This window comes from Anastrepha ludens, chromosome 6 (genome assembly GCF_028408465.1).
Source record: "Anastrepha ludens isolate Willacy chromosome 6, idAnaLude1.1, whole genome shotgun sequence".
Taxonomy (NCBI): domain Eukaryota; kingdom Metazoa; phylum Arthropoda; class Insecta; order Diptera; family Tephritidae; genus Anastrepha; species Anastrepha ludens.
Genome location: NC_071502.1, coordinates 23046101 through 23071146, shown reverse-complemented (window position 1 = coordinate 23071146; position 25046 = coordinate 23046101). Strand labels below are relative to the sequence as shown.

The 25046-nt window shown below is 36.9% G+C and overlaps 1 protein-coding gene across 1 annotated transcript; it reads left to right on the top strand.

Moving 5' to 3' along the window:
• The first annotated feature begins 564 nt into the window (after positions 1-564).
• On the top strand, positions 565-19776 carry LOC128865822 (uncharacterized). Its single transcript, XM_054106186.1, has 4 exons — positions 565-756; positions 13681-14044; positions 14143-17653; positions 19017-19776. Exons 1-4 carry the CDS (start codon positions 565-567, stop codon positions 19207-19209), a joined length of 4260 nt encoding a protein of 1419 aa, XP_053962161.1. The 3' UTR covers positions 19210-19776.
• Positions 19777-25046: the final 5270 nt, after the last annotated feature.

Genomic DNA, 25046 nt, shown 5'->3' with positions numbered 1-25046 from the left:
CACGCGTTTCATGTCACTGGGTCATGTAACACATTAAAAAAAAAATAAATAAAAAACAAAAAAAAAAAATAAGTGACCTTTTCATTAAGTAAAAAAAAAAATAAAATAAAAAAGGTCGCTAAGTCAAAAAAAAAAAATAAATAATAAAAAAAGCTAATAAAAAGTAAAAAGGTCAAAAACAAAAAAAAAAAGAAATAAAATAAAATAAAAATAAAAGACCAACGCATCCACGCATCCACGCACCCACACATACACATTCAATCAGCTTGCATACGCTTAACCCTAGAGAGATAACCTACGTCTGAGCGACGTATGCCTTTTTAATTTTTCGCTCTCCCTCTCTCGAATGTTTTAGTACCACGTTGCTGTTTTTATTTTTCTCAGTCGTCTACAGTAGCTTGCCGGTGGTGGTTATTTTTTTGTGGTAAGTTCGATACTTTTTGAGTTTTGGCGATCGCATACGTCTCGGAGACGTATGGTTAGCTTTTGTGTGACTTTTACACTCAATTTGAATAAATTTGTTTTGATCGTGATTTCGTTTTTTCATCAGTTAAACCAAGAACAATGGCCCGAAATGGATTCTTAAATGACACTGAAATAAGTACGTATTTGCAAGGTTTATCGGACGATCCGGAATCATCTGATAACAGTGAAACAAAAAATGAATTATTTGAAGATGATGTTCAGAGCGATGTCGAAGATGAGGAAATCGGCAGTGAAGATCGTGATATCAACACAGCTTTATTGGAGGACCAAGTTACAGGATCTTCCAATTGTGTTTCTTCTTCAGATAGCCGTATTCTTACGTTTTCTGAACCTACTATTAGAAGCAAAAGTAAATACTGCTGGACAACGTCGAAAGGTAAAAACGTTGGCAGAGTTTCTTTATCCAACATTATTCGAACGGCAAGAGGTCCTACTAGACAATGTAAATCATTGCTTGAGCCCCTTTCCTGCTTCAATGCATTTTTACCGACGATATTATTCAGGAAATTGTAAAATGGACAAATGTGGAAATATCCCTGAAACGTAACGATGGAATGACGACAACAACTTATAGGGATACAAGTGAACACGAACTCCGCGCTCTGATTGGAATTCTCGTTTTGACAGCTGCGTTAAAAGATAACCAAAGATGCATTGCCTCAACAGGTTGAGAGAGACAATAAATGAGGCAGAGAAGAACCTGAACCAAAGAAAAAAAGATACTGTTCCTATTGCCCCTCAAAAATAAGGCGTATGTCTAAAATGGTGTGTGTAAAATGTACTAAGCCTATATGCGGAGAACATAAAAATGAAGTGTGCAAAACTTGTACTTGATTTGACGATACTTAATATTTTTTTTTATTTATCATAAATGTTATATCTAAATAAGCTTAAAAAGCGAAAGAAATGTGTTCATTTTAGTTTTAAAGAAAACGGCAGTTCCTTTTACAAAATACTTGTTTTTTTTTTGTTTATTTTATAAGAATACTGAAAATGTGATTTTTTCTTACATAATAAAAAAAAGGTTCTCCAAAAATGCATTTAAAAAATAAGGAAATATATAAAGAATCAACGAAAGTACAAAAAGGTAAAAAATATTTCTAAAAATATTGTCATCATAAAGGAAAACTATGATACGTCCCACAGACGTATGGTTATCTTCTCCGTAACTTCCAATAGGGTTATCTCTCTAGGGTTAATTACATTTGCCACCTTTACACTCCAGCCTCTAACGCTTTTCTTTGCTATTTGGAAGGCGTAAATAATTATAATTTAGTAGTGAATTTGATTGTTTGCCATAAACTCTCACGCAATGGCTGATTAGCTCCATAGTTCAATAATTCAATAGTGCAACAGGTCAATGCCAGTGTTTAATTGGACGCAGGCAACTCAATCGAAAGTGGAGCAAAGGCAAATTAAGCGGAAAAAAAATTGAAATAAAAAAACATTAAATTATACAAAAAACTAAAAAAATACTTTATTGCTGAGTAATAGCAAATTAAGCGTTCACACAAAAAATTAAACAAAACAAAAATAAAAAAACAACAATTTCATTAAAAAAAAATAAAATTAAGTAAAAACTAAAAAATATTTAATTGAAGTCCAGCGTTCAAGTTAAGCGTTCGTGCAAAAAAATTAAATAAACTGAAAATTTAAGTAAAAAGATAAAAACTATTAGGACTATGAATAAGTTCGTGCGGTTTTACAACAGATGGCGTAACTTGATTATTATTCCATCGATCCACATTTCCAAACATTCATTGGAGAGCTACTGTCGTAAGGCACAAACGTCAGTATAAGTTTTTTATTTGAAGCGTAAACAACAATATTTTTACCACACTTGAAAATGTCGAATTTCGTGCCAAATAATGTGTTTTTGCGGGGAATTCTTCTTCATTATTTTAATATGAAGAAAAAAGCAGCCGAAAGTCATCGTATCTTGGTGGAAGTTTATGGTGAGCATGCTCTATCTGAGCGAACGTGCCAGAAGTGGTTTGCACGCTTTAAAAGTGGTGATTTTGGCTTGGAAGACGAAGAACGCGAGGGTGCGCCGCCAAAGTTCATGGATACCGAATTGGAGGAATTGCTCGATCAAGATCCGGCTCAAACGCAAGAAGAGGTTGCAAAAACTTTGGGAGTTGATCAATCAACCATTTCCAAACGTTTAAAAGCCATGGGAATGATCCGAAAGGTAGGCCATTGGGTGCCGTATGAATTGAAGCCAAGAGACGTTGAACGCCGTTTTATGGCATGCGAACAACTGCTTCAACGGCACAAAAGAAAGGGTTTTTTGCATCGAATTGTGACTGGCGATGAAAAGTGGGTCCATTACGACAATCCAAAACGTCGGGCAACGTATGGATACCCTGGCCATGCTTCAACATCGACGTCGGCGCAGAATATTCATGGCCTGAAGGTTATGCTGTGTATCTGGTGGGACCAGCTGGGTGTTGTGTATTATGAGCTACTGAAACCGAATGAAACGATTACGGGGGATGTCTACCGACGACAATTGATGCGTTTGAGCCGAGCACTGCGAGAAAAACGGCCGCAATACGCCGATAGACACGACAAAGTTATTTTGCAACATGACAATGCTCGGCCACATGTTGCACAAGTGGTCAAAACATACTTAGAAACGCTCAAATGGGATGTCCTACCCCACCCGCCGTATAGTCCAGACCTTGCGCCATCCGATTACTATCTCTTCCGATCGATGCAACATGGCCTGGCTGACCAGCACTTCCGTAATTACGATGAAAAAATACAATAAAAAAGAACAACAAAAAAATACAATAAGAAAATAAATAAAATTAAATAAATCTAAGTAAAAAACTAAAAAATATTTCATTGCCGAGCAAAAGCAAATTGAAGGTTCGTACAAAATAAACAAAAATTAAAAATAAATAAAATAATAAACTTCACAATATTTCATTGAATTTAACTAAAAATATGAAAAATAAAATGCAATAAAAAAATATAAAAAATTTTAGTAGAAAACAACGGAATTGTTCGTTGCGGAGCAAAGGCAAATTAAGCTTCCGTAGAAAAAAAATAAAACAAAATAAAATAAAAATAGTAAAATAAATTTAACAAAAAAAAAATAAATAAATTTAAGTAATAAACTACAAAATATTTATTTGAATACAAAATATTTTATGGAATTGAATTTAAAACAATACAAAAACTAAAAATAAAATAAAAAAAATTTAATAAATAAAATTTAAATAAAAGCTTAAAAAATATTTCATTTCCGAGCAAAAACAGATTAAGCCTTCATACAGAACCAAAAAATCAAATTAAAAAAATAGGTACAAAACTATAAATATTTTCGCTGCTAAGCAAAGGCAAATTAAGCTTCCGTAAAAAAAAAATAAAATAAACTAAAATAAAAAAAAAAAATGTTAATGAAAAAGGTTTGAAGCGAAAATTAAGCAATATTTCAAAATTTTGTTAAAAAAGGTTTGAAGTGAGAAAATAAAAAATATTTCTTTGCGGAGTAAAAGCAAATTAAGGGTTCGTACAAAAAAAAAATATTATTGTAAAATTGTATTTAAAAAATTTATAATAAAATAAATTAAACAAAAAAAAAACAAATTAATTTAAGTTATAAACTACAAAGTATTTAGGTGAATTGAAAATATTTTATTGAATTGAATTAAAAACAGAATAAAAAAGTAAAAAATAATATAAAATAAAATAAAAAAATAAAATACAATAAAAAATAAACAAAATAAAACAAAATTTATGTAAAAAACGGAAAAATATTTTATTGCTGAGCAAAGATATATTAAGCTTCCATACAAAAAAAAATTAAATAAAATAAAAACAAAAAATAATAATAAAATAAATTTAACAAAAAAAAAATATAATTTAAGTAATAAACTCCAAAATACTTCTTTCAAGTAAAAATATTTTATTGAATTTAATTAAAAAAAAAATTATAAAATAAAATTTAAAATAAAATAAAATTAAAAAAATAAAATGCAATAAAAAAATAAATAAAATAAATAAATTTAAGTAAGAAACGAAAAAAAATTTTATTGCATTGAGCAAACGAAAATTAAGCATTCGTACAAAATAAACAAAAATTAAAAATAAATGAAATAAAATATTGTAAAATAAAATTTAAACATAATAGAATAAATTTAACTAAAAAAATTTATTTAAGTAATAAACTACAAAGTATTTAGGTGAATTTAAAATATTTTATTGAATTGAATTAAAAACAGAATAAAAAAGTAAAAAATAAAATAAAATAAGATTAAAACAATAAAATACAATAAAAAATAAACAAAAAAAAAAAAATTTAAGTAAAAAACGAAAAAAATATGTTATTGCTGAGCAAAGGCAAATTAAGCTTCCATACAAAAAAAAATTAAATAAAATGAAATAAAAATAAACAAAAAAAAATGCTAATAAAAAAGGTTTTAATTGAAAAACGAAAAAATATTTCATTGCTGAGTAAAAGCAAATTAAGCGTTCGTACAAAAAAATAAAATAAATTTAAAATAAAAAAAATTCAAATTACAAAAATAACATTAAAAATACTTCATCACTGTATATTACATAACACTTCAAGCACTACATCAAAGTTTTACAACCTAGCATTTTATTTAATCGCGCTGAGTTGCCTGCTCCCAACAATTTCACAGACGCTACCCAAACAAACAATTAACGCGACATGCTTCCAACACGCTTCAAATGTCCTTAGCTATAAATTTTGTATTATCTTTTTGCTTACTGATATACGGAGTGCTTATGCGTGTGTTATGCGGATAACGATGAACATAACATAACAACGGTAAAAAAGTAATGTAATTATGAAAAAATGTCACCGTAAAAAAATTTACGACGAAGCATGTAAGGCACATCATATACACAGATACATACATACAAAAGCGTGCATGTAAAATTAAAATTTATAGGGTTTTCTAATAGGAACGCATCTATGTTGAGAGGTTGTGGCGGTTATATAGCTTTGATGGCGTTTGTCAAATTTATTATTTATTATTTAAGGGGGGGGGGGGCTGGTTTATGAGGTCTAAAAATTGCATCTCTTTGCGATTTTTTTATGGAAAAAATTAATTTAGCACTGCAAAGTTTTTTCTATATTTTAATGAACATTTAAAAAGTATAAACAATTTTTGTACTGGTTAAAATAAGTTGAAAAAAATGTTTAACATAGAAATTAGTAGAGCGCTACAACGCTGGAGTTTCCAACTGGCGTACAAGATACAGCTCGTAATTATTATCTGAAGCAAAAAATTCAAATGGATTTCTAATTATCATGATTTTTTATTCTAGATGAACTAAGAAAACTGAGAGAAATTCCAAAATTTCAACTTTTTGGAGGTTTTAAAGAAAAAAATGCCTTTCTATAAAAAAAATTCACTTCAACTTGGTATAAAAATCGTGAAAAATTTTTTTCTATCTATTTTGTTAGTTGAAATAGAAGAGATCTTAATACTGAAGAGAACAAGCTATGATTCATTTCAAAAAGTTCATTATTTTTTTTCATTCATGTACGCCAATTCAAAGAAATCATAAAAATGAAAAGTCGAGAAAAGAAGATAAAGTTTGTACTATAGCTGTCCGGTCACAGCGTAACTACCTAACGCTCGCCTACCTTTGGCTTTGTATCTACGGAAATATTGAGAATTAGGCTCTGTAGCTTTGTGTGAATATTCTGAAACATATAAGGAATCGCTTAAAATGAAAAAAAAAAATGATTTTTTTGACCTTATAAACCAGGCTCCCCCCTAAATAGCAGCATTGATTCACCTGCGCCAGTTACGGAAGTGACTATTAGGACGCAGGCTTTTATGAATGATTAATGCCTTACACTAAGCTTCCGCTATTCCTATCGACCCACCTGTATTGGAAAACCCTATACCCCTACCAAGCCGATTGCTCGGGCTGCTTGTGGTTAAATATTGTTTTTTAATTTGTAATATATTATAAATGCAATAGCAATAATAATAAAAAAAAATAAGTTCTTCGCCCTCATTTTCTTTGAGTCAATTTGAGGAAACATGGACATCAGTGATGCCTGCACGGCATTTAATTTTATTTGGAGAAATGCGCAATACCGTGAAGAAAACAAATTATAAAAAATCAGCGGAATTTTTGCAACATATCTGACATGCACTTTATTAGACTAAAATTTAATAAGCTTAAAAACTGCATACCAAACATCTTTTTGAAAATTATGATTAAAATCCGGAATAGGGATGTAAAATTTATGGAATTTTTCCAGTTTTTAAATCAAATATCACAATGTTAAAAACAAAAAAAAAGTACTCAAAACAAGTTAAAATGTATATACATACAAGTTAAAGTCCAAAATAAACAAGATTGAGCTAAACTAGAAACGTCAGGAGCTTTGTTCTGACAACTTCGGGTTTATTTATTCAAAATGGTACGCTCTGGCCCCTATACACTGTTTTGCGCGATCTATAAGCTTTTCGAAAGAGTTAATTGACCGGAATGTCCTTCAGGATGTTGGTACATGCGTTTTGGATGGCATCTACGGACGCAAAATGTTTTCCTTTGATGGCCAAATGCAGTTTCTCGAATAGATATAAGTCACAGGGAGCCATATCAAGCGAATAAGGAGAGTGATTGATGGTTAAATTGCGATTTCTAGTCAAAAAATCAGTCACAAGAGTGGATCGATGAGATGGTGCATTATCATGCAATGATCGCCAGCTTCCTTCTTCCGATGAATGCGATACAACAAACGCTTCGAAACGCCAAGATAGAAAATTGCATTAACGGTTTGGCCCATTGGCACGAACTCCTCGTAGACAATTCCCTTGGAATCGAAAAACCAAATAAACATCGACCTGATTTTTGACTCCACCAAACGCGATTTTTTTGTTGATGGCTCATCTGGGGTCTTCCATTCGATACTTTGACGCTTAGTTTTCGATTCATGTTGGAAACACCAACACCCTTTCAGCACCAGTTGCAATGTTGTTAAGGAAGTTCTCGTCTTTTCTCGCCTCTTTAATGAGGTCTTCCAAATGTTGAATTCTGCGCAATTTTTGGTTCTCGGTTAACTTGTGTGGAATGAAACGTGCACAGACCTTTCTTATGTCCAAATGATCAGTTAAAAAGCGATGATTCGATGTTTTGGAGATGTTCCATTTCGATTCCATGAATTTCAACGATGATTTCGGTTCATTTTTGATAAATTTACGAAATAATTCGATGGAGTTTTCGGTGATTACTGATTTTGGGTGGCTCGTATGTCCATTGTGTTTGGAGATGGAAATGGAGGACATAATCTCTGAAAGATGTGAACCACTCATGAGTTCTGGCTCGAGATAGACAATCACGGCCGTCAAGTTTTTTCATCAAATCAAATATTTCGGTAGGTGAAATGGTTGAAGGGCCAGTCCGGCACTCCTCTAGTAGCACTAAAGCGCCGTTTTACTAATTTTAAAACAAAATTTGATATTAGCTCTTTAAAATTAGCTCTTCGAAACTCATTTTTATACCGATGACACAAATATACTTACACTTTAGACGCAATAGCTTCGCTTCCACTAAACCGAATGTCACCAAGCTTTCAGTGGAAGTCAGCTGGGGATGTAACACCATTCATTAGGTAAAAATACTGACTCATTTGAAAGATGGCGCCATTAAAAAACATTTGTATGACGCCAGTCTGGTTTATTTTGGACTCCACCTTGTATGCATATAACTTCTTCATTTAAAATTACTTTTTTCATATGTTAAGTTGGGGGTCCAAGGATATAAGACAGGAAGGAAATAGCTCTATTGCTATGTTTTTGCTCGCTATGGCAATTCATGCAATCATCCAATTCTTCCATATAATTATTTCGATTCAGTACTAATATGGGTATTCAGTAAAATTCTACTATTGGAAAAGTACGGGGTGGGCCAAATAAGGCCTACTAATGACTAAAGACTATTGCCTAGGAGTATGCGCAGTTGCTCCATCTTGTTGAAACCACAAATTAGGATACTGCTCCGCCATTGGTAGCAAAAAGTTTTCAATCAATGCTCTGTAAGAAGCTCCTGAAATCGATTCTGTCGTTTCATCCTCATTTTCGAAGAAATATGGACCGATAACTCCAGTGGCCATAACACCGCACCAAACAGTATATTTAAATGGGTGCAACTGATGTTGGTGTGTTGCCCTTGGATTTTCAGAGCCGCACAATCTACAGTTTTGTTTGTTGACATAACCATTTAAATGGAAATGCGCTTCATCCGACATCAAAACATTAATTAAAAAATCAATTTGTGTGGCTAATTGTGTAAGAATAGAAAAACTCGATAATTTTGATGCGTTGTGTTGTACTGCAGGGTTCCATAATAAATTTCCAACAATTCAATTATAACCTAAAAAAAGAGAAAAATAAATATGTCAAAAAATAAAAAAAGGTATTTGTGCTTAACATTAGTAGGTCTTATTTGGTCCACCCTGTACTTCCTGATTACCCGTTGTATATAATAAATGTTTCCTATAAATATTTGATTACTTATTTGTCTAAAGAAACGGTGTCAGTTCAGCTATGAGGCAGGTTCGTATCGCCCCCGTGATGTACACGCCTACCAAGCGCTGAAGCTTAGTTAGTGATGTCCGCACTGTCAAGAGTGTTGCTCTCGATGCCCAAGCGAATGTTATCATTTGTTTTATTTCCATGAGATACAGCCATTTTAGGATTCTTGGATTCATTCTTGGATTCATTCCGGCACACCATCTCCTCGTCAGGTCCAAAGCGCTTTGCTCTGTTCTCAAACTTACTTCTCGCTATAATTACAACTTCATCGCCGTATCCCTCACAGCGTAAGTATGTACACACCCACATACGCCTTAGTGTTACTTAACACACAAAGCCTAGTGGTTTTATCATCAACTGTTAATAATTGTATTTGTAGTTGGTAGAAATAGCTGAGGGGTACAATAAAAACCTATTTTATGTTTACTTTTTCACATTCCGAATTCCAGCGCTAAATTGAAACGCATGCGAAAATTAACTTAATCCATCATTAGGCACAAATTGTCTTATTCAATTTTTAAATTTTATTAATAAATTTTAATAATTGTGTACCTACTCTTATATACATACATACCTACCTATATGTGGACATAAAAGCCGTGCCATGCCACTCTTAATACTTTTTGATTAATGATCCACAGTCCATCCACAGCCGCTTTCATTTCATTTACAGATTAAATGGCTATTAACTCTATGCTCTGTGGCTCTGTAATTTCATTTAATTGCTACCATAATTTTTGCATTTTAGTGATTAGTGCGCATTTTGTTTGCGTTTTTCTGACATTTGTCTGGAGAGTATCAATTTAAAACTATTTTTATTCAGCTTTTTTAAATTTAATATTTACATTTATCGCGTCTGACCGACTTGGGTGCAAATTGTTACATAAAGCGCGAAAAAGTGTACACACATATGCACTCATATACCTCACACCTGGATCAAAAAGTTCCCGGGATATATTCAGGAAATTCAAAATACAACTCTCGTTAATTCAAACCTGCGATATTTCGAACCTCTCAATAATTCAAAGTTCCCACGGGTCCCCTACAAAATCCCTTTATGTCGAATTATGTCCATACATTTTTATGTACTCGGTAATTCGAACAAAAAACTCATTGCTACGAAGCCATAATTCGAACTCATATAGTCAAATACTCGGCAATTCAAATTTGCAAAGTTTCTTGGTGTGTTAGTAAGAACTTTTAATTTTGGGACTCTCCTGAAAATACCTTTACTGTGCGTGGTTGCGTGTTACACATAAAACATAGGCACTGTTTGACGCACGCTTCCGCACGAATCGCTTCGTTGGAATACAGATTAAAAATTTGTATTAAATATGAGCCCTAAATGTTTGACGATTGCTGAAAAGAAGAAATTATTTGAAAAAGTAGAAGGAAGTGAGAAGAAAAGCTACGTTGCAAAAGAATTTAAGATTCCTCTCAGTACTCTCTCAACCACAATAAGGAACAAGGAGAAAGTTACTGTTGCTCAAACTGCACTGGAGCACGGAAAAGAACAACTAAAGGTGAATTTCCTCGTCTGGCAGAAAGCCTGGTCATTTAGCTGAGACAGTGCGAAGGACAAAAACTATCTATTAGCGGAACTTTGTTAAAGGGAAAAGCAAAAGAGTTCGCGTCCACTTTGGTGCAGGGTGACTTACAAATTTCAAAAAGAGAAATGGAGTCGTGTTCAAAAAAGTTTCTAGAGAAAGTCGGACTGATAATGATGCTGTTTGCTAAGATTGGCATGGTAAATTGAAGAAACTGTTTGAAAACTATGATGCCCAAGACATTTTCAATACTGATGAAACTGGTCTATGTTTCAAATGCTTACCGGACAAGACGTTTACTTTTAAAGATGAAAAGTGTCATGAGGGAAAACATAGTAAAGAGAGGTTGAAACTTCTACTTGCAGTAAATATGAATGGATCGGAAAAATTTAAGCCCTTAGTAATAGGAAAAGCAATGAAAGCGCGACATTTTAAAGAAGTGAAATCGTTTCCTACTGATGGCTGTGCTAACAAAAGAGCTTGGATGACAACAGAACTTTTTAACAATTGGCTTTTAACAGTTAATGGAAACACAAAACGACAACTTACAATGTCCAACGTAGAACTCTACTTTTTCCGCCAAATACAACTTCCAAACTGCAACCAATGGACCAAGGGATCATCCAGAAGAAGGTGTTGAGATGATTCCACCTCGTCCTCAAGACAGCTTCTGCAGAACGGACTTGAGGCAATCCCAAGTCTCACCGCATGAACACCTAACGGACAATGTCCGGTAAGGATAGCCACCAAATTCGGGAGCTAGGGCTTTGTTAGCCTTAGGAGTTCCCTCGAGCGTCCCTGATCTACCCGTGGCTAGAAGGATCTCGTGACCTTGCACGTTTGCGCACAAGCCCGCGGCTTGCTGAGTTGGCGCAAGACCCATCTTTTCAGGAGCAGACCACAGGTTCTTAAGGGAACCCCAATCCTCTCATTTCGCGACGAAACCGTCTCTAAGTTCTCTGTCTAGCCAGCTCATCAGCCCAGCAGTTTCCCTCTATGCCACTATTGACCGGGAACCCAAATGAGCCTGATGTCGAAGTATTCGGATGCAATCGAGAGAGAAGCCAGACATTCCCCGACTAATCTCGAACGCACAAACAACGAGTCCAAGCCCCTAATTGCCGCTTGGCTGTCGGAGTAAATATTTACTTTCTTAACGGTAATTATCGAAGCAAGCAACCAATCCACCAATCCAATCCAGAAGAAGATCTGGACAATTCGCAAATAATTGTAGATGATGAAGAACCATCAATGGTATCAGTAGTTGACATCAGCGATGTGAGTTTTTCTGACTATGTTCAAGTGGATGACGATGTTGCTGTCTCAGAATCACTAACCGATGGCGAAATTTTATCTGCGACAGATACGAATGAAAAGAGCAACTAGAGCAAAATGAAGACGATACATCAGAACCTTTGGCAGGAGGTATCAGTTAAGGTAGCAAAAACCTCATTCGATAACTTACAAAGCTTCTGTCTACAAAACGAATCTGATAAAATAGCATATCTGGCACTTTTTCTCCGTGAAAAAATTATTAAAAAGTCTGAGCTGCTGTAAAGTTATGAGTTCTTTTCAAAGATTAATTAATTCACATTATGAATATGTAAAACATTAGCAGTTAAATAAAAACACTTGATAATTCAAAGTTTTATTTATTTTCTCTCAAAAATTTCGAACCATTTGATATTTGAAACACTCGATAATTCGTAATATTTTAAGAGTCCCTCGAATTTCGAATTAACGAAAGTCGACTGTATTATCGCCTGCGAAGTACTCCCCATCAACTGCAACGCAATTACGCCAGTATTTGATCCAGTTAATCCCATACCTGCAAGCACACAACCGCAATGTTCCGATGGATGACTAGAGCATCATAAAAGCGGAGGCTCGGCAAAAGAGCAGCGTGTCTTTCCTTCTTCAAATCTCGGAGGGGAGCATCGAGCCACAGGGAAAAGTGGACGACAAACTTCAGTTCGCCGTGAAAAAAGCACAACTGAAGATATTCCTTTTTGTAAATACGGAGGCTGAGTAAGGCGAGGTCAACGACGCCAACGAGTTACTCACGGGCATTCAACTGGACTACACCGATTCTTCCAAAAAAGAATGCCGCTAATGAGCAGCATACGGGAATACAGCTTGACGATGCGAATACTTTGTAAAATGGCCAGTAATCATTGGTCTCAAGGTTGTCCAGATCAATTTGCAGCACTCGATGACTGCAACGCACAATATAACTCCCACAGGCAAATATCTAAAGCCTGCTAGAGCTGTTGATGTAATGGAGAAGATTGATGGGATTTGGGCTGACACACAGTTTCAGACTATTGAAAAAAGGACTACCCGGTGATCTTAATCGTCTAGCTGCCAAACCCGGACATGTACAGAGAAAGTGCTCAACAGTCTCCTTCACTGAAAGGTCCCCAGAGCTTCTGCAATGGAGATTAAATGGTCAACCCAGCTTTTCTGCGTGAGTGCCGATTGTCCGAGGCCTAGCAAGCAGAGCTACTAGTTTGGGAATTGAATGGCGTGGAGTCCCCAGAACTTTCTGATTCTTCCATTTATTGTACTGCAGCCAAAGGGTTTTCGAAAGAGCACATGAAAAAATGCAGTTCCATCTCTTCTGCGCTTTCCTGAGAAATAATGTGCGCAGTTCCTCTTTAACAATGGCCAGGTGATGCCGATGAGTGAGTAAGAGATCTCTAAGGCCAATTCAGTTGATCTCTTCCTGGCAAACTCATTGGCAATTTCATTTCCCTCTATGCTCCCATGTCTTGGAACCAAAATCAGAGATGGAGGTGAAGAATATTACTTGGCAACATATCGCGATTCTCATAAAAAAAATCGGCATTTCTGAAAACGTTCTCATTAGTTGTGATCTGTTTTTTGTTGCTCCAAGACACATAATAGAATGATTTATATAATAACGCGGTGCGCTCAGCATTTCACTCTTTCCTTCATTTAATAATTTGAAACTTTAAGTACTTTAAAAAATGAAATTTATGAGAAAATGGAAAACTGTGTGTACAGAATTACTATATCCCATTTTTCTTCTTTCTACCTCTTCCTCTTCCACGCAAGCAACTGATATTTTCTCTTTATTTTCTTTTTAGTTGATTGGGATTGTGGTATCCTTAACAGCAGCCGAGACTGTTTCCAAAACACGAGCAAAGGCAACCACTCCTAAGCCTGCGACTACGCCAAAGCCTGCTTTGGAAAGCAACAATGAGAAAACAGCCACAAAACTCTCAGCGAAGTCTGCAACTAAGGCTAGTCCAACACGAAGCGCTAAAACTGTAAAGACAACAACGGCCGGCACCACGAATGCCAGCGATAAGCGAGGCAAACGTACACTTTACGATTTCGAAAATGCTGGCTACCTTTATACGGATATCGCGAGTCGGCGCGCTGGCTACGAGAACGACGGTCAAGCGTACTATCCACAAAGTGGTTACTACAATGGGCAAAACGCCATTGGTAAGTAGGGGAACGGTGAAAAATAGGCTAAATACATATTTGATTTGATTAAATTTTTTTTATTTGTTTTTTAATATGTTTTGTCAAACGTTCTCCAGCGCAATTCCCAAACAACTACATTGGGCCACAGTACTATCCACAATACCTAGAAGCGCCTGAGCCCATCATTGAAATCATCATTAAAGATTCCAATGATACTCTACCTGAACCCGAACCACAACCCATTGTTACGAAGAAAAAGAAGGAGAAGGTGCACGTCTTCTATGTGAACTACAAAAAGGACCAGAACAACAAACTTCATTTGGAAAGTCCCATCGCCTCGCTCAACAACGATGACACCGACGAAGAGGAGGAAGAGGAAATCGTACACTATCCAGTGCCAGCAACAGCAGCACCACCAGTCAAGACCACAACGCTGCGCACTATCATTCATCCGGATTCGGAGAAATACCATAGTAATAGTGGCATACACGTAACTTTCGGTTCCGAGGATAAATCGCAGGCGGGGCATCAAATTGAAGAATCTGACGCAGAGAGCATACAAAGTCAAGTGGTGGCCATACCAGTTGGCGGCAATTCACAAGCGGCACATTTTAAAGCAGATGCCTACAATACCAGAGCAGATTTTGGCGTGAGCACGCAAGGTCAATCGCATACCGGGGCGAATCATCAGCTGTTCACAGGACCGTTCCAGCAAGCGCATTTCCAGCAGCAGCAGCAGCAACAGCAACATCAACAACAACAGCAACTGCAGCAACATCAACAGCAGCAACATCAACAGCAACAGCAGCAAGCCCAGATACAGAAGCAACAGCTGCCATTGCCGCATACTGGTAATTATTTCCGTCCACCAGCCGCTTTGGTTCAACAACCACCCACGAACTTCTATCAGAAGCAACAGCAATCGCAATACCAGCACCAACAACAACAACAGCAACAGCAACAACATCAGCAGCATCAGCTACAACAACAACGACCACAATTTGGTTCAACTTTCAACAGCGTAGTTGCACCTCCCGCACCACCACCACCACCACCACAACAACCGACCCCGGCACCTGTACCCACATTGCAACAGATCCCACAAGCACAGTCACAATATCGCAAAACATTCGGTGCTTCGAGCTCGCCGCAAAGCCATTTTTTCTCAAACCAAAATCAACAATACCAGCATCAGTCCAGTAACCAGCAGCAGACGTTCTTCAGTAGCCTCTTCCAAAAACCTACTGCTGCACCCGTGAAGCAGCCGGTTTTCTTCCCCACCGCGCCACCAAAGATTCAAGAGCTGCCCGCTCGTCAATCAGGTGCTCCTTATCACCCTGTTAAATTCCGTCCCACCCTTGGACCGGCGCAGCCACACATTAAGCAAGTGCCGATACCCGCGAAGTTGGAGAACACCAATTACCAGTCTGCGCAACAGCAACAGCACCACTATCAGCAACAACAGCACCCACAACCAGCGAAACATCAACCAACCTACCATTCACAACAGCCTTTCCAATTCAACCGTCAACCACAATTCGTACAACAGCCGACCTTTACATTGCCCTCACCGCAATCGATACCATCGAACGGGAATAGCGGCAGCAGTAGCAGTGGTAACGGCAATTACTTTAAACAATCCCAACAATCGCATTCGCACTCGCAGCTGCTGACACAGAAATTAGCCTCAAGCCGTTACCAGCCCCAACAGCAGCAGCAACAGCAACAGTCGTCCTATCAGCCGGTCCAACAACAATCTAGCCAGCAGGCTCAACAAGAAACGCAACAATCTTATAAAACACAACTGAAAAGCCAACAAAATCAGAAGCCAAGTTTCCAGAGCCAACAAAGTAGCGCAGCTGGCGTTCACGGACCGACAACCGCTTCACTGCAGTCATCAGATCCGCTTAAATCTATCCACAATTACTTCGGCGTACAATCTTCGAAGGAAACTGAGCTCCTCAAGTCCATACCGAAATATGAGCAACATATTACGGAGACCATTGAGTTGCCACTCGGCGGTGGCCACGGTAACAGTGGACAATACAATGGCTTTGGCAATGTGGGCTTCCAGACACAGAATCAGGTGTTGCACGATATTCCAGCGCCCCATTTGGGACCCACATCACCGCCAAGTCATGCCCAGCAGTCCTATCAACAACAACATCAACAGCAGCAGAGCCATGCGAGCTCAAGCTACGCTAATGGAAATACTGGCTCAGCACCACTTTCTACGAATGGGCACTATGTCACCGGCTCAGCTTTGCAAGCGTCGCAGAGTCAGGCACACGCTCAGCAGCAGCAACAGCAACAGCAACCACAACAGTTCAGCAATTTTGTCACCGCACATAACAGTCACCAACCCGCCTACCCCACAACGACGCCCGCTCCACCGCTATACGCCCAAACCACTGACGGCGAGAAAGTTATGATTGTAACGCCTATGCCACCGAATGCTTATAATCAGTACCATTCCAGCCAGTATCAGCAACAAGCAGGCGCCTCAAAAGTGCTAGCCAGTTCGTCCTCTTTACAGGCACAGTCCACAAGCAATTACGTACAACAGCCAAGACAGTCCGCTGGTAGTCTAATCTCCTCAACTGTACCCAACGCTGCTGTGGGCAGCTCACCGCAATTCAGCGTCTCTACCTTCCACTCTGATGTCTTCAAAGAACTTGAACAGCGTCGGAATGAAGAAAAGGCGCCCATAAGTCAATTCAGTTTTGGAACGCAGGTGGCGTCTGGTAATGACAAGCCCTACCTACCAGCCACACAGGCTAGTATCGGCTCCAATTATGGGCAAGCCTCCACCGCGAGCAGCAGCAGCGCACAGCAGAGCACACACCAGAGCGCACAGAACGCTGTCGACAACACCAAGAACGCTAAGGCCTCACAAACTCTACTCCAACTGCCTGACGAAGTGCCCGATGATCTGCGTCAGCAGCTACTCTCATCTGGCGTGCTCAACAACGCAGACATTTCCGTGTTGGACTACGATAAAGTGGGCGATGTGGCATTGGAAAACCTGCCCGCCGAACATTTACAGCACTTTTACGGTGCCGGTGGTGCGGCACAGATTTCTGCATCCAAAAAGGTCGTTACCGTTGTGAAGCCCAACGGTGACCAGGTCTCGCTTAGCGAAAAGGATATCGAACGCGTCAAGCAGTCTAATGCTTTGCCACATAAACAGGGTGTAGATGTGAAAGTGGTACATTTTGATGCCGACAATGAGAAGAGTGTTTCGGAAAAGTATATCAAGACCGATGCGACTGTCGTGCCACCAGTTGATTTGGCCGAACGGCAGTATAATCGTTATTTGCCGCTGAAAATTAATGGCGCTCAGTTTCCTCTACCGGACAGTGAAGAGTTGCGTGGCAAGAAGGTGGTGAGTGTCGTGGTTTTGGCGCCTGTAGAAGCACAGCCACCGACAAGTTTGGCAGCCAGTAATGCCAACGAAAGGCGCAGTGAACGCGAAACAGCAGTCGATGATAAAGAAGTAAAGTTTCTTGGTGGCGATCTCATCAAAACTTTGGTTAAGAAGCCCACCAAGGAGAATTTCAAACGCTGGTTGGAGAAGGAAGCGCGTACGGATGTGGAACAGCAATCGGTGGTACTGCTCGTAGCGAAGTAAGTATTGGAATGAATGAGTGGAAACTGAATTTTGTAACGGGTTTTATTAAATGTCTGGACCAAGTTATGGAGCAGAATATTAGTTTAGTTAATTTGAGTAAATTCAGTAGTGATTTGACTGATTATAGTTGGAAGGAAGATGCCGAATTAACCATCAGCAGCGTATGGAATGTTTTAGGTTAGGTTAGGTTAGGTTATGGTGGTAGTCGGTCTGCAAGACCAACTCACTTAGACCTTACATATCCTTTGTGATACTACTGTGCTGTACGGGAACCCCATTTACCTTCCTTCGTGGAACCATTTTGTGGCTCTTATGAAACGTAGAATTAGTCCCAAACCCACGCCAGACAGCTCTGTAAGAGAATTATAAAAGTATTTACCTAGACAACCTGCGCTGATTTTATCTGGGGCGGCTGGACAATTGCAAAGGAAGTGCTCAATTGTTTCTTCCCCTTCCTCATCTCTACAACTTCTGTAATATTTATGGGAGAAATCTCTTAGTCTTGAGGAATGTCTGCCAAATAGCCAATGACCGGTTAGACAAGCCACGACTTGTCTTGAGAGACTAAGCAATTCCTTTGTCCTTTTCTTGTTCATTTGCAGCCATAGTAGCCTAGCGGTTACACATGTATCTTTATCGCTCCATGACCTATTGGCCTCTTGGATAATGTTGTTTTTGTTTATTTGTTTACTCGTGGCCAAAAGTATTCCAATGGTACTTTTATCACTGAGCAGTTGAAGAGCCTTTCCTGGCTAGTTCATCGGCTTTACAATTCCCCTCAATATCTTTGTGCTCCGGAACCCGAATATAATTTAGGGCTGCCCGGCATTCCTGTGCAACCAATGCAATGGAATGTTTTAATAGGTTGGGTATTTTGCCTGCAACTGATGATAGAAAGAAGATCAATGATGCTCCAGGCGTTGCCAGACAGTTCTTTTTGAAAATGAAGACGTAAAATAGTAAGGCAAATGACGTCAGAAGCTCCTATTTTTTATTCCCAAACGAAAGGGTTATTAACCGTTCTGATTAACCTTTCATGAATTTAACTATCGTAAAGAAATATATAAAAACGCGATAATCGTTGCGCTGAGAAAAATTTTATTTCTTTTGAAAAAAATTTCTTTCTTCTGAACCTGGTCTAGAGATTGTAAATCTACCTTGCAATTAGGAAAAAGCCGACTATTGTTCCACTGGTAGTCCTTGCGAAAGGAACCTGGTGCCCGTAAGAAGTCGAAAAGAGGAATATCAAAAATCCAGATTTACCTTTTAAAAGAAACTTTTTTTTTAGCATTGCTTAACTATTCTCTACCTATCCACTTGTGAACCCTCTTAATTTGTAATTTCCCATTCACTCCACAGATCCAGCGATGATGCCGAGCAAGAGATCTTCATGTACGACATTTCCACGGGTGCAGTGAACAAACTGAATGGTGAACTCTCCAGCGCATTCGTTAATGTGGCCGAGGAGAATGCCAGCTCTGAGGACTTGGAACACGCATCAACACTAGATCCCAGCGTGCTGGAGACAATGATGCAGAATAGTCGAAGATGAGCGTTGCGCGCTGCAATCAAATGTGCCACTCAAATGTGCGAAATAAAGCCATTTTATGCAAGACAAATTTAAATCACTACCCGAATGAGCAGAAAGCAAGCCGCTTTCGAGGAGCAGAGCACACCCAGAGCAGAAGGGTTGCACCCGATTATTTCGCACACACACACATATACATAACATGAAAATTAGATTAACTTGAGGATCTTCAGCTACTCGTATTTCGTTTTCAAAATTATTACACACATCTTTGGTTATTATTTCTGTAAGACCAGCTAACCAGTTAGTGTATTTGTTCCTCTGGTGTTCACGAAGAAAAATTATTTTTATTATTTATAAGTCTTGGTTTGTGTTGGTTTTTTGTCCAAAATGCTTTAAATATTTTTTTATTATTTTCTCCAATTTATCCGAAAATTTATGAAATAGTTTTTAGTTGATCCTTAACTCTTTTTGTTTCAACCGCTCGTGGAAAATTTTAAACTTTTACTACCTGGCTGCGCTACAACTTTTGTATAAATTTTATATATTTTTTTATTTAATTAATTATAGTTAATTTTTATACGATAATTGTTTTTGTATATATGAGAAATGAAAAAACAAAAAAATATTTTGTATGTAGTTTTATAAAATTTAATAAAAGTTATAAAAATTATAAAAAAAAAACAAATTTTTAAAATTTTGTTATTTTTTGTGAAATATTTTCAAAATGGGGCCGAACGATGAAGCTGAGTAAATTATTTTGCAAAACTTTTTATATTTATTATGCCTTAAGGAATGTTATAAAAATTATAAAAAAATCGAATTCAACATTTTTTATAAAAAACTTTTCAAGTGATAGGGTGAATTGGTTAAAGCTGAGGAAAAATTTTTCGAAACTCTTGTTTTTTTAGTTTACAAAAAATTATAAAAAAATCGAATTCAACATTTTCTAGTTTTTATAAAATACTTTTCAAGGTGGGGTATGAATTGATTTAAGCTTTGTAAAAAAATTTCTAAACTTTTTATTTTTTTTAGCTTAATGCAACGCTATTTACTTTTTATAAAAAACATTTTGAAGGTGGGTCCAAACAATGAATTGGCTAAAGTTGGGGAAACTATTTTTCAAAACTTTTTAGTAATTTATTTTATTATACATTTAAAAATGTTATAAAAATTATAAAAAAAATCGGAGTCAACATTTTTTATAAAAGAATTTTTCAAGGTGGAGTGATAGGATGGATTGGCTTAAAATGAGGAAACAATTTTTCGAAAGTTTTTATATTTTTTTTTGGTTAATAAAAATTATAAAAAAACCGAATTCAAAAATTTTTATTTTATATAAAAGACTTTTAATAAAGTCTTTGAAAAAAATTTTCAAAATTTTTGTTTTTATTTTATTGGAAATTATAAAAAAATTTAATTCAACCTTTGTCATTATTTATAAAACATTTTTCAAGGTGGGGTGTGGAGTCATATGGTGAATGGGCTAAAGATGAGGAAAAAAAATTTACAAAAGTTTTTATATTTCTAATTTATTAAGAGGTTATAAAACACCGAGTTCAAAATTTTTATTTTATATAAAAGACTTTTAAGAAAGTCTTTTGGGAAAAAAATTTCAAAACTTTTTATTTTTTTAGTTTATTAAAAATTTAAAAATATTATAAAAACTATTAAAAAAATCGAATTCAACATTTTTTATAAAAACTTATCCCAGTCACCCTGGTTAAAGCTGAGGAAAATTTTTTGTTCTTTTAGTTTATTAAAAATTATATTGTATAAAAAATTCTAGTCAAAGTTTTCTAATTTTTATAAAATACATTTCAAGGTGGGGTGTGGAGTCATTCACGATATGATGCTAAAGGTGAAGAAAAAAAATGTTCAAAAGTTTTTTTTTTAATTTATTAAAAATTATAAAAAAAAAACCAATTCAAAAATTTTTATTTTATGTAAAAGACTTTTCGAAAAGTCTTTTGGAAAAAAATTTTCAAAACTTATTATTTTTTATTTCATTGGAAATTATAAAAAAAATGTTGTCCCACATTTTCTATTTTTTATATAGGGTTTTTCCGTAAGAGCGCTTCAACTTTTGAACTTTTTTGAATAAAACACAAACGGTTTGACTTTTTTAACTAATTTTTTTTTATTATCGAGTTTGAACATATACATTTAAGTATGAAATTCGATTTCTTTTGCATGACCACCGCGTGCACGTTTTACGAAGTCCAATCGTTGAACCCAATTTTCGACCACTCTTTTGCATAAATCGGCCGAAATTCCAGCAATTTCGCGTTCAATATTGGCTCTGAGCTCACAAATCGTCGCCGGCTTGTTACTGTAGACCAATGACTTCACATAACCCCAAAACGGGACGGCTTGTTAAATGGACCGTAAAATGGCCGTAATGCTCTTAAAGTAGCAGCAACAGAACGAATATTTTCATAAAAAATTTGCACGATTTGCAATCGTTGCCCAAGTGTGTAGCGTTCCATGATGAAATGTATACTAATGAAGTTTACAAATGACAAGCGAAAAATAAAAAATATTGCGTCGTTCGCCTTCCCTTTCGGAAAAAAGTTGAAGCGCACCTAGTGAAAAACCCTATATAAAAGCTCAGCTAACTAAAACATGACAACCAATGTGAAAGTGAGAAAAGTGGCGACTAACGCCAATTAATCGTGGCTGGGAGTTCATAATTGACGCAGAAGACGGAACGAAGATTTCACTATTTCCACTGAATATGGAAGTAGTCCATCAAAAAACTTTCCTACTTGGTCGCCTTACAGCTCTTTAGTACTTATAAGTATACGCATTTATTATGTTAGAAATCACCCACAGCAATAACACAAAGGGAAGTTTATTACAACTATTTAGGCGAACACGTTTTGATTGGCGCCAAAGGACTTGAAGCGTAATGAAATAATTAACATAACGAAAGGTATGTCTGGCACTCGTTAAATAAGGACCTAATTACGGTACTAAAATGTACAAATGTGTTGAAATACATACCCAGCATTTACGAGTGTGTACATATACCTATATATATATTACAGTCATTTTTATTAGCAATCATTGTAACTGTAATTAATATAGCTATTATTACATAATTATTATGGAAATGAAGAGTTGCCGCTAGTGCGAGAACCAGACGGCGCATGAAGAGGCAAAAGTTTACATCGAATGGTTTTGCTAGAACAAATATCAGGAATACTGATGAGATGGTAATGGTAATGATTGTACCGCGACTGCGCTTCAAATGGTCCATCCGCTTAGTCCAATTTTGGCATACTCTTTCCAATGTTTCGGCCGGTATCTCACATACAAATGCATTAATGTTGTCTTTCAATGCGTTAATTGAAGCAGGCTTGTCTGAATAGACATGAGCTTTAACATAGCTCCACAAAAAGTAATCTAAAGGCGTTATATCGCACGATCTGGATGGCCAATTGACAGGTCCCGAACGTGAAATAAAATATTCACCGAACTCGCCTCACAAGAAGTCCATTGTTTCGCATGCTGTGTGGCATGTGGCACCGTCTAGCTGAAACCACATGTCATGCAAGTCAAGCTCTTGCATTTTGGGCAAACAAAAGTTGGATATCATTTCACGGTAGCGCTCACCATTCACAGTTACGTTACGATTCGCAGCATCTTTGAAGAAGTACGCCCCAATGACACCTCCAGCCTATAAACCGCACCACACTGTGACCTTTTCTGGATACCTTTTCTTGGTAGCTCTTGCAATTCTTCTGGCTGATCTTCACTCCAAAATCGACAATTCTGCTTATTTACGTACCCATTGATCCAAAAATGAGCTTCGTCGCTGAACACAATTTTTCGATAAAAAAGTGGATCTTCGGCCAACTTTCCAAGAGCCCATTCAGGTAGGTCGTTCGGCTTCAATTCTTGCACCAGCTTTATTTCGAAAGGCTTCACACCTAAATCCTTTCGCAAAATTTTCCACGTTGTTGAGCCACAGAGGCCCAATTGCTGCAAACGGCGATGAATCGATAATTGATGGTCATCATCAACACTGGCCGATACAGCTGAAATATTTTCTTCAGTTCGCACTCTACGCAAGCGCGTTGGTGGTTCGATGTCCAATAATGTAAATTTGGTTCTAAATTTAGTCACAATAGCTCGAATAGCCGCTTCAGTGGGTCGATTAAACTGACCATAAAATGGAAGAAGCGCGCGATAAACTTTCTTAACAGAAGATGCATTTTTATAATAAAATTCTATGATTTACAAGCGTTGTTCGTTTGTAAGACGATTCATGGTTAAATTATAGACCAAACTGAAGATGTTTGACAGTGAAACAAAACATGAAACGAGCGTCAGCTGTTTAAACCAACTGTTTAAAAAGATAACTAAAATACATATAGCTAAAAAATAACCCGTTACTTATTCGGGAAATTTCATTTGATCATGAATGGAAAACATTTTGTGTTCGTAGAGGCCATCCAAAAGGCTTGCATCGACATCCTGAAGGACATCCCGGTTAGTGACTTGAAACGCTCTTTCGAAAATCTTTTAGATCGCGTAAAACAGTGTATCCAGAGGGCCAGAGGGAACTATTTTGAATAAGTGAACTCAACTGTTATCAGAACAAAGCTCACGTAGTTTCTATTTTAGCTTAGTCTTGTTTATTTTGGACTTCACCTTGTATATGAATGGTGTACAGACACCAGTTGCCGCTGTAGCCTGCTAATCTACAGTTAGTAACAGAAGTAAGTATACACCGAACACGTTTCCAATTTCCCCCCAATCGATTCCTTCATACAACCCAAATTATAACAAAATTGTGTTTTATGTACATGAATGAAATACAAAAATCATAGGTATTTAATCCAAATAATGACACAATTTTAAAAAGGAACAAAATTATATAATAGCTTTTATATTAAACTTTATTAAAATTCATGTCTCATCACATTATTATTTGTGAAATCAAAAACATAATTAAAATCAAATCCTAGTATTGGGTAGGATAACCATTAGACTTTACAATCGCTTTAAGTCGTGATGGCATTGATTTCACCAAGTTTTTAGTTGCAGCTGGAGGTATTTTATTCCATTCCTCTTGAAAGACGTTTTTCAGTTGTTCCTTATTTCGAATCCGATGTTTACGTATTTGCCGCATTAAATGTTCCCATAAATGTTCGATTGGGTTGGTATCCAGGGACTGTTGCGGTGTTTTCAGCTGTTTTCGCACATTGTATAACAGCCACTCTCGTACAATGTTGGATGTGTGCTTGGGGTCATTATCCTGCTGGAAGATAAACGTTCCTCCGAGGCCTAATTTCGTAGCGCTTTCTTTTAAAATATTTTTCAAAATATTTAAATAACCATATCGGTCCATAATATTTTCGATAAATACCAAGTTTCCAACCCCGTTCGCAGCCATACATCCCCAAACCATCGCAGAGCCCCCTCTATGCTTCACAGTGCCGGTCATATTGTTTAGTCCAATTCCGCGTTAACTTTTCTCCAAACTTTTTCACAGCCATCAGATCCACTGATACTGAACTTACACTTATCAGAAAATATGACTTGGTTCCAAAACGTTTGGTCATATTTTTCATGATCTTTTGCGAATGATATCCGTTTACTCCGAATGACACTACTCACCAAGGGCTTTTTCCTAACATTGCGCCCATGATAACCAGCACTATGCAAAACCTGGCGAATAGTTGGGTGGCTTAATTGTTTTCCAGGCTCATTTTCAGCTGCAGATTTCAATTTGGGGGCACTTATTTTGGGGTTTGTCCTGATTTTCCGTACGACTAGCTTTTTTCTCTGGGACTTAAGAGCGGCGGACGCCCACAACGCTCTTTATTAGTGGTGCTTCCCGCACTTTTATA